Source organism: Mauremys mutica, chromosome 10 (assembly GCF_020497125.1).
Source record: "Mauremys mutica isolate MM-2020 ecotype Southern chromosome 10, ASM2049712v1, whole genome shotgun sequence".
Taxonomy (NCBI): domain Eukaryota; kingdom Metazoa; phylum Chordata; order Testudines; family Geoemydidae; genus Mauremys; species Mauremys mutica.
This window is the reverse complement of record NC_059081.1, coordinates 39,502,029-39,520,559: the sequence shown is the minus strand read 5'-3', so window position 1 is coordinate 39,520,559 and position 18,531 is coordinate 39,502,029. Positions and strand designations below refer to the sequence as shown.

General features: G+C 40.6%; 1 protein-coding gene across 3 annotated transcripts in view; it reads left to right on the top strand.

Moving 5' to 3' along the window:
- The window catches only part of LOC123378674 (neurabin-1-like), a 75,446-nt gene that overhangs the window by 14,751 nt on the left and 42,164 nt on the right, over nt 1-18,531 (top strand). For all 3 annotated transcript variants that reach the window (XM_045032749.1, XM_045032750.1, XR_006582703.1), the window contains exons 7-11: nt 477-530; nt 1,939-2,168; nt 10,475-10,571; nt 10,650-10,833; nt 15,174-15,325. In XM_045032749.1, the coding sequence (XP_044888684.1) occupies nt 477-530; nt 1,939-2,168; nt 10,475-10,571; nt 10,650-10,833; nt 15,174-15,325 (717 nt within the window). The remainder of the gene's footprint in view (nt 1-476; nt 531-1,938; nt 2,169-10,474; nt 10,572-10,649; nt 10,834-15,173; nt 15,326-18,531) is intronic.

Sequence of the window (18,531 nt, the reverse complement as noted above, 5' to 3'; positions counted from 1 at the left end):
AATACCCAGCACTACTGTATTTTTCACTTGATTGCATTTACTACTTGCCCAGTTACAAAGCATTACTGACTTTCACTGTTTTTGGCATGTTCACTTCATTTCAAACAGGATTTTAATTTGCTTGCTTTTCTTAGCCATTTCCACAAATTAATTTGTGAATTTTTCAAATACAGATGGTCATGATTTGATTTTTTTTTAATAACAAATATGGACATCAGAAGACCTATAAACCTTTTCTTCTTAAATTGGGAGCTTAATTTTGGAAAAACATATAAAGTATAAGAGCCTGGTTCTCTTCTTTAATGCTGGTGAAAATCATGAGTAACTTTATTGAGCAAGTGAATGGATTTACACTAATGTAAAACTGGCTTAAGTGAGAGGAGAATCAGGCCTTAAATATTTAGTAACAAACTTGCAATAATCTTTCAAATATCTTTCTGTATATTTCTTGACAAAACTATTACATTTCATTCTAGCTACAATTAAAGCATGCAGTAACAACAGCTGAAGTTAACCAACTAAAAGAGAGAGTAAGTTACTTCTTTTAAAGTTTTGCAATGTTTAATGTTCACATTGTTCATGATAGGATTAATGTTTAGAGGAGAAAAAGTTGGAAATCAAATGAAGGTCAGTAGATGTCTATTTTAAGGCTAGGGCACCATGTACTTTGGGCACACTAGACACACATTTGTAAACCTAAATTCTGGGTTACACAAATACTGAATTCTGTGACAGATTGAAGAAATTCTATAATAGGATAAAATGCTTGAATAATATTGTTTAAAGTAGAATTTATTGAATTGAATAGTTCAATGGATAGAAACTTGCCTCAGTTCAGTATTGGTGTTTCATAAAAATTAGGTCCCTTTGTGTAGAAATTAGAGAGCAGTGGATGTATTTGCCACTCTGGGACAGTGGTCACTTCTAGGAAGGAGTTTTTGGAGCATTATAGGAAGGGGAACTGGCCAACCTCCCCCCGATGCAAATACACCAGCTTCTTGGGTGAGAGGGCACGCCATATAACTTCTCTTGGGCTGAGGGCTAGCTCAGCATTCTTACAGTTTCTGGTTGTTCTGGGAAAGAGAAGTTTTGTCTCCTCTTTTCCATGTTGTTGGGTGAGGTGGGGACAGAGAGCTGTGAGCAGCCGTTTTCTTATGTGTAGAAATACCGGCCTTAGGGCATGGAGAAAGTACAGCAGTGTGTGTCTCTCATTCTTCTCAGTGAGCCAGGTTACAACCAGTTCTGATGAATTTTGGCCATTTACTGCTGTCTTCAGAAGGGCATTCATCAGCATCCTGTGCACGTGACAATGGTGTATGCTGCATGTCTTTCAGCCTCAGCACAGAAAGCTAGACAACTTGGTCATGGCCATGTGTGAAAATACACTACTAAGCACACAGATATTTGGAACTATAGAACATTTCTTTATTAACTTGTTACATTTACATTCCAACATGACAGAAGGGAAATGAAGAGGAGAATTATTTTTAAACCAAAAAGAGAGTACTTCTCACTCAAACATGAGATGGAACACTAAAATGCTGCTACTACTAAAATTAAACAGGAAACTTTAATAGAAACATAAATCTAGGTCCCGGTCATGCAGTTGGCCTCATGTTGTTGGGCTTTGAGAAAGTGTAGGGATTCCACATGTGATGACCTATTTGCAGGATTGGGCCCTTAGAGATTCTTGGCTTATTTCTAAAACTCACACAGCATGGAAAGTGATGGATGTATTGAAGTGATATCTATATAAAGAGACTTAAAATATTTTAGGTACTACTGGATGAAAGGTTGTATACCTATTCAAGGTCTTCTTTTAATACTGCTGAGATTTGTTTAGTAAGTTAGTCGCTATTATCCACTTACGCTTCTTTATTTTTAACTTTTATCTTAAGATATAGTTCTAAGGATTGTTCTGAATGTTTTCCTTTCAAGTTAAAAACTACTGAAGCTGAAAAAGTTGAATGGGAGTCAAGTAAATCCCAGCTTCAACAAACTTTAGAAGAGAGCAAAGAGAAAATTAAGAAGTTGGAGACCTATTGGTTAGAGGCACAAAGTTTATGCAAGACCGTAAATGAACATCTTAAAGAAACCCAGGAACAGTATGATGCCCTGGAGAAGAAATACAACAAGGCCAAAAAATTACTTAAAGATTATCAACAGAAGTAAGTACACTAAAGTGAAATAATTTCATGAAAAGATTTAAAAAAACTGGTCTTTCTCTTGGTTCCATCTGCCTGACATAGGCAGATCTAGTAGCAACACCTCTAGTTAAGGTTGCTTAGTACTCTCCATTATAAGATCCTGTTTCCAGTTGCTTATAATTCTTCCAAACTTTAACCATCAGGCTGAATTTCTCCATGCCACTAGTCTGCCAAAGGCTGACTTTTGCGGGGGAAGTTTCAGCAAAATGGTTCAGCTGTTTCTGCGAATACGGGTAGGAAAAAATACATTGTTTTGAAAATGTTAAATTCTAACAGCGGTTTGGTTGTGTGACATACCATGGTACAATCCAGACTGAATAGCTGTGTCGCCTCTGACCTCTAACCTGGGATGCCCTTTAAAATGCTTTGCTGTAGCCCCCAGCCTGGATTGCTCATAAACAGCCTCCAGCATGCAAGTCACTTCCAGCTATGTCTGTGCATGTGCTGCAGTCACACTTTGGCTCTTACCAGCTCTTATCAGCCTTAGTTACCTCACCACCCTGCAGGGTGACCCCAACACACCCCAATTCTTAGATTCCCCCCTCCCCCCGATATGCATGTCCTGTACTGCCCAGCCCTTTCCTGGACACTGCAAGTTTATATAAAGTCTGTTATTTCTTTAATAGAAATTATATGCACACAACTTGCCACCACAAATGGAGTTTTCCAGATGCTTAAGTTTAAACACACTGGATTAGATAAAACAGATTTTATTAACTAAAAAGAGAGATTTTAGGTTAGTACAAGTAATGGGGCTAAAAGGTCAGAAATGGTAACAAGAAAAAGAAAGAGGCACCATTTGTGTTTTATATCTTAAACTGTGTTAAATTCAAAGCAAAGTTTTCTCACTAATGCTCTCAACAGTCTTTGGACAAAACTTCTTAGGTCAGGACCCCTTCTCCCAGAATCCAATGAGTGCTTCAACCTTAACCCTAACCCTATGCACACTGAATATGTTGCAGCCAAGGGCTGCAGTGTTTGAGCAAGACTTTCCTTCAGTTGTTACCCCTGGTTGCTGTGAATGCCATGGGCAGCAAGGGAGAGAAGGGTGTCTTGGGGTGTTTGCCCTTCCTTTTTATAGTTTCAGTACCCCTTTTGAAAAACATTTCCAGCTAGGTATCAGGAGACAGTCTATGTAGATGGATGTTCCCTGCTCCTTTTTTCTCATCTGTTTGAGCTTCCTTTCTCTCTCCTTCCTGCTTGATGACTCTGATTACTGCTTAAATGCAAATTAAGCAGAGCACACATTCATTTATTTAGGATGGACCTGTTTTGCCAACTTCTGTTTGGGTAGGGCTGTGTTTTGGAACATATGTTTTTAATATACAGGGAAATCTTAACTTCACATACAACGTTGCCCCACACATTTTATTAGGACACTCTTGTCCAGCAAATTATGAATTTTCAAATGATACCTTACAGGCATACTTACAAAGATTATTATAGTAGTGTGTAGGGTGTGGACGTGGGTACATTCACATTGGAAGACAGACTTGAAATTAGCATGTACATTTTCTTGTGTTTAGAGCGGTGCCTCTTATCCTGTGAAAATCCATACAAATTTGGTCAACTTAAACGTTTTTGAAAATTGCTGTTCACGTATACTCTAGAGATTTATTTATAAGATGGAAGCAAAATTTTCCAAACGTTCTATGCGCACTGAGTATATTGCAGCCAAGGGCTGCAGTGTCTGAGCAAGACTTTCCTTCAGTTGTTACTCCTGGTTGCTGTGATGTCAGGCATTGGATCTGAAAGTAGGGAGGTTGTCTGTCTCTCTTGTTCTTGCAGTGTTCTCCCTGCTGGTGTCTCAGCAGCATGGAGGAGAAAACAGCAACAGCCTGACTCAAATGCAGAAGGGAAATAAGCAGGAAGGTGAAGAAGAATCATATTGTGAGTGGGGGATGGGTCAGGCTGTATACTAGCAGTGGGGCACAGAGACAAGCTGAGGAGATTAAAAACTGGGGACACAGGAGCAGTGCCAGAAGGGGACGTACTGCCGGGGACAGGGCTGATGGGTCCATAACCAATAGACATACTCCCTTATAGAACCCAGGATTCCTAAGTCCCAGCATTCATATGCTGTCTAGCAAATAGTTGAGAGACTTGCAGGCAAAGTGTGTCTCATCCTCCACTAATGGCTAGTCCCCATGGATGATAACTTACTACTGCTACCAAATACTATGTTACTTCAAGTGGTTCTAAAAGTTTCAACCTGTGCTAGTATTATTGTAGCCCATAAGAGCAACAGTCATGAACCAGGACTCCATTGTGCTAGGGGGTATATACACAAACCAAAAAGACAGTCCCTGCCCCCGAATTGCTTATAATTACCCATATGGGGATAAATATAATTCCACAGGATTGAATTTATTTTTTCAGTTTGCTTGTTTAAAAACTTAGGAAATTGGATGCAAAATCATAAATTAAAAGAATGTTAAGTTTATAAAGTCAAATACTCAAAACTTAGGAAATACCAGAGTTAAGGCTGTCTATGCAACTTTTAATTCAGCCCTTTGTGCATATGCATTATGGTAGTGTTTAATTGCATGATCCATACGGTTTCCCTCAATACTCCTGCCTCATTCATAGAATTGATGGGGGCACACGGATTGAATTGGGGTTCTGTATTGAAAGAGGTTGTTTATAGGACCTCTGCCTCATTTGTTGCAAAAATTGGAAGATGTGTAGTGAAAGAGGCAGAGGACTTCAGGAAGAGAAAGGATGGTCTCATGGTTAAGGCAATTGAATACTACCTGAAGAGCGGATTATCTCTCTCTCTAACAGTTTCCTATATGATCAGCTGGGCAAGTCACCTAAACTAGAATGTTCAACAGCTGGCCACTAACTATGCTCTTTGTTTGTTTTCTGGGTGCTTATCTTGAGACACTTGGGGCTTGATTTGTAGAAGTGCTGAGCACTCTCAACAACAAATGTACTCAGTGGGAGCTGTGTTTTGAACATATGAAGGGCTATGAAATGCTGAATACTCTAGGACCTGATTTTTCAGATATCACAAATTGAACACCCAGAATTATAGTACATACTGCTGACAGTTTTTGTCCTTAATCTGTGCCTCAGTCCCCCATCTCTTAAATGTTGATAATAATTCCACCTTACTTCTCAAAATGTGAAAATAAATTGTGAAGCGTTCAGGTAATATGGTGATAATTACCATAAAAATCCAATCAGTGATACTATATTCAATGTTGACTGTCTGTCACGAGGTACTCATTGATGAGTCAGGATGGCATGTGATAAATATAGCCTCTGTGGCTATACACTGAATGATAAGGATAAAAAGAAATATGTAGTGAGCACCAGCCATGTATTGAATGAGGCAGGGAGCCTGTTATGAGGGGGTGGGGATAGTATGTAATTAAGACTGTATCATGCTGTATATGCACATAGGGTGAATTAAGACTGCAGAAGGAATCTCATTTCTGGCGTTTTCCAACTTCTGAATGATTGACATTGAAACCTTAACATATTTAATGTAATTTTGGTATGTAGTTAGAATATACATATGTAAATGTTGAAATATTTGGAGACAACTCATTCACCCTGTCCATATTGAGAGAGATTGAGAGAATGGCCTTTAGCTGATTTCCAGAATTGTATTTATCTTGTTTGTTCCTGAATTTTTTTCAGATAATGAAAGGGCAAGTCTCGCGCGCTCTCACTCTTCCTGTGTGTCAGATGCAGGGGGAGTTAGGACACAAGGTGGGGAGCAATCCAGAGTTACTAATTGACTTACTGTAACATTTAGGACAGGTCTACACTACAAACTTGCATTGGTGCAGCTGCACCAATGCAGCGCTTGTAGTGAGGATGCTCAGAGCTGATGGGAGAGAGCTCTCTTGTTAGCTTAATAACTCCACCTTCTCCCACCAACATAGCACTATCTATACAGGGCATTATGGTCGGTATGACTATGTCGCTCAGGGGTGGATTTTTTTAAACCCCTGAGAAGCACAGTTATACCAAAGAAAGTGTGTAGCCTTAGGGCATGTCTATATTGGCAGCTGGAAGATGCAATTTCCAGCTCATGTAGCTGTACACACGCTAACTCTGATCAATGGGGGTGTGCTAAAAATAGCATTGTGGGTACGACAGCATGGGCTAGCAGCCCAAGTACAATCCTGTCTGAGATCTTCAGTATGTATTTGGGCTGCTAGCCTGAGCTGCTGTTTGTGCTGCCATGGCCAAACTGCTATTTTTAGCACGCAAGGTCGATCAGAGCTAGCGTGTACATTCTACCCGATCTGGGTATTACCTTGCAGCAGGGACATCTGTCTTTACTCTGCAGCCTGCTGAAGAATAGACTGACAGCTGGTGCCAGTGTTTATGCAACAAGAGGATGTAATAATGCATCTAGTGGGATGAGGGAAATAAAGGGGTAGCATGTTGAGGTGCAGAGAAAGTTGGCTTCATGATAACAGTGCTTCAGCACTCCTAAATACAAAAACCTGACTTCTTCTGCATGTAGTGGTGGGTTGAACTGGTTAAATACTTTTCTCCACCCTTGTTGCTGTAACTGTGCCTTTGTGGATCACAACTGAGAATACCAAATTCAGGACAAACTGCTGAGAAATAGGGCAGATACACCCCCAAACTAGTGGTTATTCTCCCATGAGATATACCAGACCAGCAACAAAAGTAAACCTCTGTGTCGAAACAGAAGCTAACAAGAAGTCAGAACAGCAGTTTCCTTAGACATTCCAGTCCTTGTATCACCACCGAAAACACTAGACTTGTATATGAGTGGTTCTTTAAAACCAATTTAATCGAATAACAGGTTCTTCTGATGCCAAAGGACTAGCCACACACCCAGGTCAATATACAAGTCAGATCTTACCCCAAAATCGTGCTGTTGCCAATCCTTTAGTATCTAAAATGTAAAAGTGTTTATATATAGGTTAAAGGAATCAAATACATACAATAAATGCAAAGTTCTTGGTTCATGCTTGTAGCAGTGATGGAATAAACTGCTGGCTTAAGTCAAGTCTCTGGCTGCTTCCAAATCATTGGAAAGTCATCAGTCCCTCGGTTGGAATGCTCCCATTAGTATAAGTTAATAGCCCAGAGCAGGGGCGGGCAAACTTTTTGGCCTGAGGGCCGCATCGGGTTTCGGAAACTGTATGGACAGCCAGTTAGGGGAGGGAGGCATGGGCTGCCCCCCTTATCCTGTCCCCAGGGACTCCAACCCACCCTGTTCCCTGATGGCCCCCTGGGACCCCTGCCCCATCCACCCACCCACCCCCACTCCCTGTCCCCTGACTTCCCCCCTTTGCACCATCCAACCCCTCCCTCCTTCCTGACTGCCCCCCCGAGACCTGTGCCCCCATTCATCCCCCTTCTGACCGCCTCGACCCCTATCCACCCCCCTGAACTCCCCTGCCCTCTATCCAACCCCCCCTGCTCCCTGCCCCCTTACCGCTCTGCCTGGAGCACTGGTGGCTGGCGGTGCTACAGCCATGCTGCGCAGCACTGAGCACCGGGTCAGGCTGGGCTCTGCAGCAGTGCTGCCCCAGGAGCTTGCAGCCCACCGCCCAGAGCATTGCGCCAGCGGCGGGGTGCACTGAGGCTGCAGGGGAGGGGGAACAGCAGGGCGGGGCCGGGGGCTGGCCTCCTGGGGCAGGAGCTCAGGGGCTGGACAGGAGCCGCGGGCCGCAGTTTGCCCACCTCTGGTCCAGAGGCTTGAGCAGGAAAGAGGCAAAATGGAGGTGTTTCAAGGACTTTTTATAGCTTCTGCCATGTGGAGAGAAATCCATTGTTTCAAACAAAGCCCTCAGCACTGCTAGTGGAAAATTATAGGTACAAGATGGAGTTTGGAGTCACATGAGCAAGTCACATGTCCATGCATGACTTGACTTAGACCTGGCAGGAAATTCCATTAACAGTGGATAGGTGTCTTCCATTGTGAGTTAAGTGTTCTTTAATGAGTCACTTAATTTGAATAGTCTCTTCAAGATGTGCGGGCTAAATACCTTGTGGGCATTACCGCAGGGGCAAACATTTGAAATACAGGTATAGAGCCAATACTCATAAATTCAAATATAAAAATGATACATGCATACACATAGCATAATCATATTCAGCAAATCATAATCTTTGCATAGACCTCTTACATGCCACATTTTGTATAAGATATGTTGCAAATATATAACACTGGTTGCAACAATGATCTATATGGTCATATTTTAATCAGATAACATCACAGTTGCATTAATATTTTTCCTGTTTTTTCCCATAGTTTCTTTCTAACTGTGATGTTTCTGAAAGAGAAACTCTTTGTTGCATGGTGCTGAACACAGTGGGGCCATAATCCTTTTTTGACATCCCTGGGTGCTAAATAAATTAATAATGGGGCATTTACTAATCAATTAAGTATTGATTACTTAACTTTCTTCTTTGAATAGTGTCCTTGTGGGTGCTCCCCTGTAGGTATGTCTGCGTCCCTGCACTGCTAATCAGAGAACTTTGGTAGCAGTGTCCGTTCAGCCCACCCTGTGCTCTGCCATGAGGCTAACCAGTGTGTGTGAGTGAACCCTTCTCAGTTCCTTCTCAACCACCCCATTAGAGACTGCGCTTTAGCTGTCCGTTCACAGATTAACTTTTTTTAGAATTGCTAATCTTTAGCTTCCTTCTGAAATCTCTTTTCTTCCTTTTACTTTCTTTACATTTTTATTTGGCCATTGTCTAGAAAAAGAAAAGACTTTATTTCATCAAGCCCCAGTTTGGGGGGCTCTGTGGGCTTCAAGAAGTGTCTCAGTTGCAAGGAATTTATCCCAGTGACTGACGGACACTCTCAGTGCGTCTGCTACCTGGGAGAGAAACATCCCACAGAAGTGTGGTTTGTGTCAGCAACTGAAGCCCAGATCCAGAAAGGACAGAGAACCGAGGCTCAAACTCCTACTCACAGAGTCTGCCCTTCAACCACCTGAGCCACAGCAGGAGACCTCACCAGAACCCTGTACTTCAAAGGGAGGAGATCCCAAGGAGCTACCCATGAGCCATTCACGTAAGGCCTCTAAGAAAAGGTCCATGAGTCCCCATAGTGAGTCCTGATTGAGCTGGAGATCATTTTTGGCTCTATCTGTGATTGATATCTAAATATCAGCCATAGCGTCTTAAGAGGCTGTGAATAGTCTGCTCTTATTCAGATATAGCAATGGTCATTAATGCCTTTTTTCTCTCCAGGGTAGACTACTGAAATTTGAGCTATCCCTGAAGTCTACTTGGAAGTGTCTGATAGTGCAAAACACACCTGTGGCATGTTTTGAGTAGTTGCTGTGAGCGTACAATGCAGTTTCTGCACTTGCTGCTTCTCTGAGTGCAGTCTGTGATGTTTACCTCTACTACGCACAACTAGAATTACTACCTCTTACCCTGTGCCTTTTCACACAATTTAAGAGTCTCTTGAAAGGTCCCTCTTCTGTTCTTTGAAGCTTCCCTGCTCTGGAGCTCAAACATAACATGAATATGTCTGCTTACATTCTGGCTCTCAGCTCCACACTGCATTGTGTACACTGTTACCGCTCTCTGGCTGACCTGGACTATTATTTTCAGTCAGGTTCTTTTAGTTGCTTGATTTACAGTGGTATTGCTGCATTTTATTTCACTGTAAGATGTTCCCTGTCTCCCCTGGGGCAATTTGCTTTTGTCCTTCTCGCTTTCTTTGGTAGGCAGTTTCAGAATAATTTTTGTTGCATAAACCGCAGGCCATTACAGACTCACTCGGATGGGCGAAAAAGGAAGTTGACAGGATATTGGCGCTTAACTGTGGAGCTCTATCGCAACCTATGGAATGCATATAGAATACTTTGGCAGCTGCACCATCTTATTTATGTAAAACTTAAGAAAAAGCAGAGCAGTTCCAATAGTTTGGGTTCTATATCCACATAACATCTTATACATATTTGTTTGAATTTTTACAGGTTAAAAATAGCCAAATGGAATTTTCTAAAGAATCTTAAGGGTGAAAAAGTGCCACTGACCTTGTATAGCATTTTAAGCTTCAGCCCGGAGTAAACTTTACCGTTATAACTCCTGTTTTTCCTGGTATTTATAATGCACATACTTGAGGGGAGAGTGGGCTTACAAAAATAATGAACACCATTACTGGAAGTTGTGTGATGGCCATTTGCAGTGTTTAAATAGTGACGTTGCAACAAGTATAATTAATTCAATAAATAACCAATTTTAATGTTTCTTTATCACCTGAAACCCCTCTAATGTTGCAGTACAATTGTATCTTCCCCCACTAGAGAAATAGAATTTATGAAAAAAGAAGAGGATCATACAAGGGTTCTTGAAGAAAGAGACAAGAAACATGCAGCGCAACAGAACATATTGCAAGAGGAGGTAGGCAATATAATATTTTTAATACAGTTTTCTCATTCTTGAGAAGTGGCATCTAACTTTGAATTTTAACATTTGCAGATTTCAGAGCTTCAGAACAAATTAAAAATATATGAACGAATACCTTGTACGATTGGCAGTAGCATTTTGCTGGACACTGTCTCTCAAAGTCCAGAAAAACTAAATGAATGCTCAGAGATTAAAGAAGAAAATACAAAAGAAATAGTCTCATCAGCAGTGGAAAAATTAGTTTCTTCAGATGCCGGTAAGTTGAGCAGTAATAGAAATTAAAAACCTGTGATAATAAAACTCCCAAGTATCAACTGTAACCAAATAAGTTAATAGGGGGGTGCGGTGGAAGAGAGCTATGTTTGTGTGTTTAAAAAAGAGAGAGTTAAAAACCATATGGTACAGAAAATGTTTTGTACTTATACTGGATTTTGGGGATTGTGTGTGGGAAGTGATAGGCACAGAGTTGACTGTGATCCTTTTTAATGGAGCATTATACATATCTTGATGAAAAGAAGTATTTAGATTGGACACTGATGTATTTGCTTAAGTACCCTGGGAAAAAATTGTTTATTTTTAAACAAGCGTTGAGTTCTACTTTGAATGGCTCGTTGATGTTTTCTTAATGTACTAGTAAAGGACGATTTACATGATGGGCAATATTATATGATAGGGATCTTATCAGAATGCTGTACCAAACACAAAGGAAAAAGATAGGCATTTTTGGCAACACCTTTGCTACAACCTTAAGAAGTGTATTTGCTTACTTTAGCGTCTTGGGTCATTATTTGCCAGGAAACTGGCTTCTTGGATAGAGGTAACTTTATTTATCATGTGTCCTCATTGGAAATACAGTTTCCAGGTCATAAAACCACCAAGTCTGAATGGAATAATTATTTTCCTTTCAATGTGAAGATCTTATGAGTTTAGTAAATAAAGTTTACCCAATTGACTCAAATATTGAGATCTGACCGGCTCTCCAGAAACCCCTAAATTGATAGAAGCTTCTAATGCAGTGTTATCCCTTTTCCTGAACTTCTGTTTGGTGATCAGAAGGCTTATCCAATTTTCCTAAGAATCTTTCCAAAGGATCATCTTTTTTTATTTATAGCTTTGCACATCTTCATGGAAAGCATTGTTCCAATCACAGTCTGTGGACTTCAGGGAATCTACGTCTGTTTGCTTGGTATTGAAGGATGGATGGACTTGTTTTGGTGCTGGATCTAAATGACTAAACAAATTTATGCCTAAAAGTTTTACAGGATGAAAATTTGTCAGCCATATGAATATTTCGTCTGTCTAACTCAAAGTATGCTCATATGTATATTCCAATGGAAAACATTGCCTGACCTTTTTTTCTAGGGTCATGTATATTTACTAGAGTCTCCTATTTGTCCTTATTTTGTTAAGGTGATTTGTTTTGTACTCCACTATCTATATGTGATTGATTAACCATGTCTTATCTCCTTGGATACAAAAAAATGAGCAGGAGAGAGAATGCTAACACTGGAGAGAGACCGAATGTAACATTCTCCTCTAGTTTTTGCTTTGCTTTGTCTACCCCAGGAAATCCAGCACTTAGCAGTTCCCTTTAAATACCTGTGGAAAGATGTTTAACCATCAGGTTATTGGGATGACTTTGACTTTGGTCAGCTTTATTTATGAAGATGTGCAACTTTGGTCTTGATTGACTGGCTAGGGGTTTGTTAGGAACTGCAGTAGATTCCTTTCATGTTAGCTACTAGGGCCATTTTACACACTGGACAGTGTGGAACTGAACAAATACAAGGTATTGGAGGAAAAAAGTGGAAATAGAACTCTGTGAAGGAGGGTTTGGGGGGGAAATGCTTCTTTTTAATACTCAAAGGCATGAGTTCTAAAGCTTGGGATTGCAAACCGGTATCAAGAGTCAAAACCATCCTACCCCTTCCATAGTACTAAATAGGGGAAGGGGGGATCCTGGAAAAGGTTGAGAACTTTTGCTCTAAGTTGATGATGATCTTTGGTCTAATAGGCCAGTGAATTGTTAGGGTAGACTGGTGAGACTTAAAGATAACATAAGACCATCCTGTAAAAAGTTGCTGTGGGGTTGGGATTTGCAAGGTTTACCATACCAGTTTCAGAAGTTTTGTGTAGTTTGGAGTATTTGTAGGAGGAGTAGAGGGGAGAGATTTGCAGTTAGCTGCTACCTGAGGCCTAAAAAAATCTGAAACAGAAAAGGTTCTGTGTTGAACATAGGACAGGAAGGTACTTCCTCGGTTATCGAGTGCAGTCCCCTGCTGTTCTGGGCAACCCCAACATGTTATCCAGTTCACAAACTTAACAAACTCCATCTTAATGCTGTGTAGGTTACTTCCTCTGCTGTTTCTATTGCAAGGCTGTCCCAGAGCTTCATTCCTCTGATGTTTAGAAACATTCCTCTAATTTCCAGCCTAAATTTATTCATGGCCAGTTTTATACCCTTTTGTTCTTCTGCCAACATTATCCTTCAGCTATTTCTCCTCCCTTACTGGTGTTTACCTTCCTGATGTATTTATAGAGAGAATGATATCTCTTCTCAAATAGACTCTCCAGTCTCCTGATCATCACAGTAGTCCTTCTCTGGACCTGTTCCAGTTTGAATGCATCTTTCTTGAACATGGGTGACCAGAACAGTATAGAGTATTCTAGATGAGGTCTTACTAATCATGCCTTGTACTATGGCATTTAATACCTCTTTATCTCTACTAGAAGTACCTCTTCTGATACATCCATATGTTATAGGATTTGAATTGCCATCGCTATGATTCTTAAAAAATTATGGGGTAGAATTTCTACAGACACTCATGTACACTGCTCTCAACTTACAGCCTTCAAAGTTCCTGGATGGTCTCCTCTGAGGAGAAATGCAAGCCCTATTTTAAAAAATAAAAAAATTTGAGGTGTTGGCATAAACAAGTGAAATGTTCAACTTTTAACATTTTAATGGTATATCAGTGCATATGGCATCTGCGGCAGTTACCAGCTTTTGTCACGTGTCCAATATACATGTTTCCTCTCATTTGTCAAGCAGGTAGCAACCAATCCAGAGCTAGAGTTTTTTGTGCCTAGTTTCCCCCACCCCCATCTGTGAAAGGCAGGCAGACTTCTGCCATTTACTCTCTTGCCTCTTTCTGGAACAGCAGCAGTAGCCTAGTCTTTAGATGTGGTGGTTGTGTTTTCTTGAGACCCCGTACTTCAGAGCTCTGGCGAAGCAGAAGAAGGTTTAAGACTTTTAAAAGAATCGGGGGGGGGGGGGCCAGAGATATCAAAAAAAGCCCATCCTGTTCAACTCCTGCAGTGAGTCCTTACTGTTCAGTGTGTCCATCTTCTTCCCAAACCTCTTCTACAGTTCTGCTATGGTGAGCACAAGGAAGAAGGGGAACGTGATTGACTCTGAATAGGGTGCCCCAACCAGGCTCTAATAGCCTCTTTCAGTTTCGGGACTCTGGGAACAGAAGAACCAGATATTAAAGAGGAGGACACCAGCTCAGAGAATCACAACAAGGATCATCCTGGAGGTTGACATCTCCCAGGCTGCTCCTTGTTCATCAGCTTGTGAGATTTCACCTAAGGGCCATTGCTTGGGTTAACTTTAGATTATTCATCTCTTCCTCCTTTGGGGCTCCCTTCCCATCTTCTCCAAAGAAGACTCTGAAGCAGGACACTTAACCACCTCCTTCACTGTTTCCAGGGACCTGTGTGCTGCCTCTCAAAGGGAAAATCTTTCTCCCCCACCCCAAGTGGATTTCCTGAAGAAGGGAGAACTGGGCCAAATGCTAATTTTCCTTTCCCTGCTCTTTGTCCTATCCCTCCCTCTCATTCCTTGGAAAATCCTAATGGGGTTTCCCTCAAGGAATAGGCTACTTAGTTTCCAACCTCACTAAGACACTCAGGAGGTGTCTAGGAGAGCAAAAATCAATCTTGGATGATGGACTACCAGTTTTTTGGTAAGAGGGTTTTACAGATCAGTTACTGCCAATGTATTACTCCATTCTTAAAACTGTTGAGATTGGTTCTTCTGAACCCAGATGCCCCTCCTTTCCTGCCCAGAAACTGTCAGAATCTACAAATAAGATTCAGGTTTTCATGATCTCTTGCTGCCAGTTAGGTGTCATGCTCAGGGAAAGTGGCTCTTTGGAAAACTTCGGGGAGCCTAACTTGTTTTTCTGCAGTTTTGGAAATTCTCAGCTCCGGTGTCGGAAGGTGGGAGTGGGGAAATGTGGGAGTGGGGAGAGGTAGATATGCTGCAGGGTAGGGATAGGGTCCAGAGTGACCTACACAAATTGGAGGATAGGGCCAAAAGAAATCTGATGAGGTTCAACAAGGAAAAGGGACTGAAAGAGCCTACTTTCAGATTGGCTGCCATGTCTCTGACTGACAGATATAGGGACACACCCTTCATATAAAATGGTATTGTCATAATGGTAAACAATTAGCAGATGAGAGAAATTTTGTTTTTACTTTTTGAAGATGTATACTGAAAGTAACAGAAAATACTTGACTTTTGCGAAGATTGATTTGTTTGAGAACTTTCCTGGCACAACTTTTTGTAAGTATTTATTTTGTTTGTTGCAGATTTTGATACTTTTATGGGGGATACTCCAAGATTAGATACTAGTGCCCACAAAGCAAAAGCTCAGCTTGCTCTGAAAGTAAAACGTCAGCCACCTTCTCGATCAAAGCTAAAAGAATCTCTTGGAATTGGACAGCAGAAATCAACTCTACAGGTACTGATATCTATGTATAATATATATTCAGTATACTGTTTTCATTTATATTAACAATTTAAAATAACTATCCAAAATTAAGTTCTACTTTGTGACTTCTGACTAGAATAAGTAAACCCTCTAAAGAATTAGTTATCATTAAGCTAGAAATGTGTAAGGTGTTCAACACACAACTTTGACGTTTCTTAAACTAAACCAGATCAAATCAGATAAAACTTATGATTCTTATTTTGTATTTAATATTTTAAATAAGCATATAAAGTAGGTAAGTGTGGGGAAATAAGTATAAATATTGTGATAAATGTTATTTTTAATACTGCAGTACTGTAGGGGGAAGTGCAGCACACCAAGAACCTTGGACATACTTTATTCAGATTGTGCAGAAGTATCACAGATTCTCATGCTAGGTTGGGTGAACAATTCTTTCAAAGTTCACCCTCTGTGCATAACTTTAAAAACAGTCTGTGTGAAAAACAACTGTTAACATGACTATAAGTGATAAATTTAAACAAGTAGTCTGGTAATTTTTCTATTTGAAATATGCCTGCTTGCTAACCTTTAATTCTCTGCTAACCATTATATCTTCCAAAATTTGGTTTAAAATAAAATCTGTCTCCTCTTTGTAAAGGCCACTTGATTCCACAAGAAAGAGGGTGTCAATATAGTATTCTGGTACACGTTAGAGAATATGATTTAGCTTCAAATCATTTTATTGTCTAGCCTTGCATTGCCAACAGTAAAATTTAAGTGTGGCTAGGCTTTCTCAGTTTCTATTCCTTGTCTTACGTTCTTTGAGTATTGCCTGGATGGATCACTGCTCTTGGTAATTGTACGAACTTGGAACTTCATCTTCATTGTGGTGGCATGCACAGCTTTATCCTTTCATATTTCTCCACCTCAGGAAATGAGAAGGCATAGCTCTAGCCAGTAATCATTTTGACCATTTTGTTAGACAGCAGCTAGACATCTGTCTGAAGCCACCAGAAACAGGTTTTCCAATCCTAGATTAATACTCACTTAGCCCCAAAACCAACAGAACTTCCAAAGCTCAAAGACCATTCTTGGGCCATATCAGGCAGCAGTAGTCTGAGTAGCGCATGGACCAAACCCACTAGCAGACATTACATGTTATTCCCCCCAGCTATCAGTGTTCCCTCTAATTTTTTCCATGCATTTGCAGAATGAATTTTGTGTACCAATAATTGAGGTGATGTGTGCCACCAGTAGAAACAGAAAACCTAAATATAATATCCCTATGGTAACTTTTTAAAAATATAAAATTACTCCAACCAGGACTAGTTAGGCATTTTAGAACTCACTACTCAATTAAATTTAAGCATGAGAGAGAAATTAAATTATTAAATGCATACACCATTCAAAAAACTAAAATGACAGCACTTTGAAAGAATAGAATTATAGAAAATATATATGCATTGCAGGAAGTACCAAGAAGACAATAATAACACAAGTATGTGTTGGGAGGTGAATGTGAGAGAGAGAGAGTGTGCGTGCGTGTGAGCTGGGAAAGTGTGAAAGACCGTGCACTGTCTCCTTTAAGCAGAGAGGCACTCACCAGAAGGCTCGTTCAGACCACAGCAGGTCTGTCCTGCTTCTGAGCCCTGTCTCCCCTTCCCCACTCTGCAGAGATGGGGTATGTGGGTAGGGAGGAGAGGGACACCCTGACATCAGCACCTCCTTCTTCCCCCGCGAGCAGGACGGTTGTGGGAGCAGCTGGGCCGGAGCAACGCACTGCAGGGCAGCGAGAGGAAGGGCACCTGAACACATGTTGCTGGATGTGCACGTCTCTGCTAATCAAGTGTGCGGCAGTCGGTTGACTCTTTGGCAGCTGCGCAATTTAGAGGGAATGTAGCTGGCTATATATTTTGCTGCCCATGTGTTTCAAGCCAGTTTTGCTTTCCTCTTCTGGAGAAGGAGTTCCTTGTACCTGATTGTTTACCTCTGTTCTGGCTCATAGTATATCCTTTTTCTAAAATTATTTGCCTTTCTTTGTCAGTTCCTGTTTAAATTGTGTGGGTTTTTGTTGTCGTTTGTTTAGCAAAAAAGAAAAACGTGATTTTGGGCCATGTTTTCATGAAATGCTTGGCAGTAGTCCTTCCGCACAGGCTGGGAGTGATTGTGTTCACAAACCTAGACAAACTGACCCATCAATACAAAACTGTATTGTGGCATATTTGTGTAGTCCTGGCAACTGATGACAGCTCCTTTTCTGTGACCTTACATTTCTTATGTGGAAAGTCATTTTCCTAGTGTCAGTGACATAAGCTTGCAAAAGGTGAGCTTTAGGCCATAGTTACTGCTTTACCTTATACCAAGTTGTGCAAAGAGAAGGTGGTGTTAGAGACCCTTCCTTTTTTTTTTTTTTTCTTAAGAGAATGTAGACATTCCACCTTAATGTCCTGTCAACATTCTTTGCGTGCTGGCATGTGTGTTTTGGTGAAGCCCTTCTCCACACTGTGGATGTCAAAAAGACCAGATTTCAAAAAAGGGGCTTCTTGACTGGGAAAACTGAGAGGGGAAATAGAAAGGAAAGAGACTGGAGTTGTGATCAGAACATTCTGGCTAAGCCTTGAAGGTCAGGTCAAAAAATGTGATCTTGATGCAGATGATGCGGGGAAGCCAGTTAAAGAATTTCAGGAGTGTATGACATGGCAGAAGTTGAATGATTTTAGTAGAATTATTTAGTTGGACCCAAGAGGAGCCTAGGAAGATGACACAATTCATGAAATCACCATTTTCAAGAGATGACAAAGGCATATCTGAGGGTTTCACTGGTTTAGATGAAGAGGAAATTTTGGTTTTTGAAGCTGTAGAAAGAGGAGAAAGTTGAAAATTCACTCCAGATGATAACTCTTAAGTGATTAATAAAATCAGAATTTAGTTACTGATGACTGACTGCTCTCTGTGTATTGTGATAGTATAATTATCTGTCTGTATGCAGGCCCCTTATCCCAGTATAATCTATGTGCCCAGATTATAAAAGCTTGAGGAATATGCAAAGTCTGTTTTTATTAAAATTAAAATGTTGTATTACAATAAAGGTAGTTTATAAGGTCAATCTCCATGTGCATTGAGGAAAAATAAACTCCTGTGTTTTAAACAGAAAAGAGTCGACATAATTTCTTTGGCATATTAAGTTTTAAGATTTATTTTTGTAATGCTTTATTTTTTTAAAAGCTTTTACCATA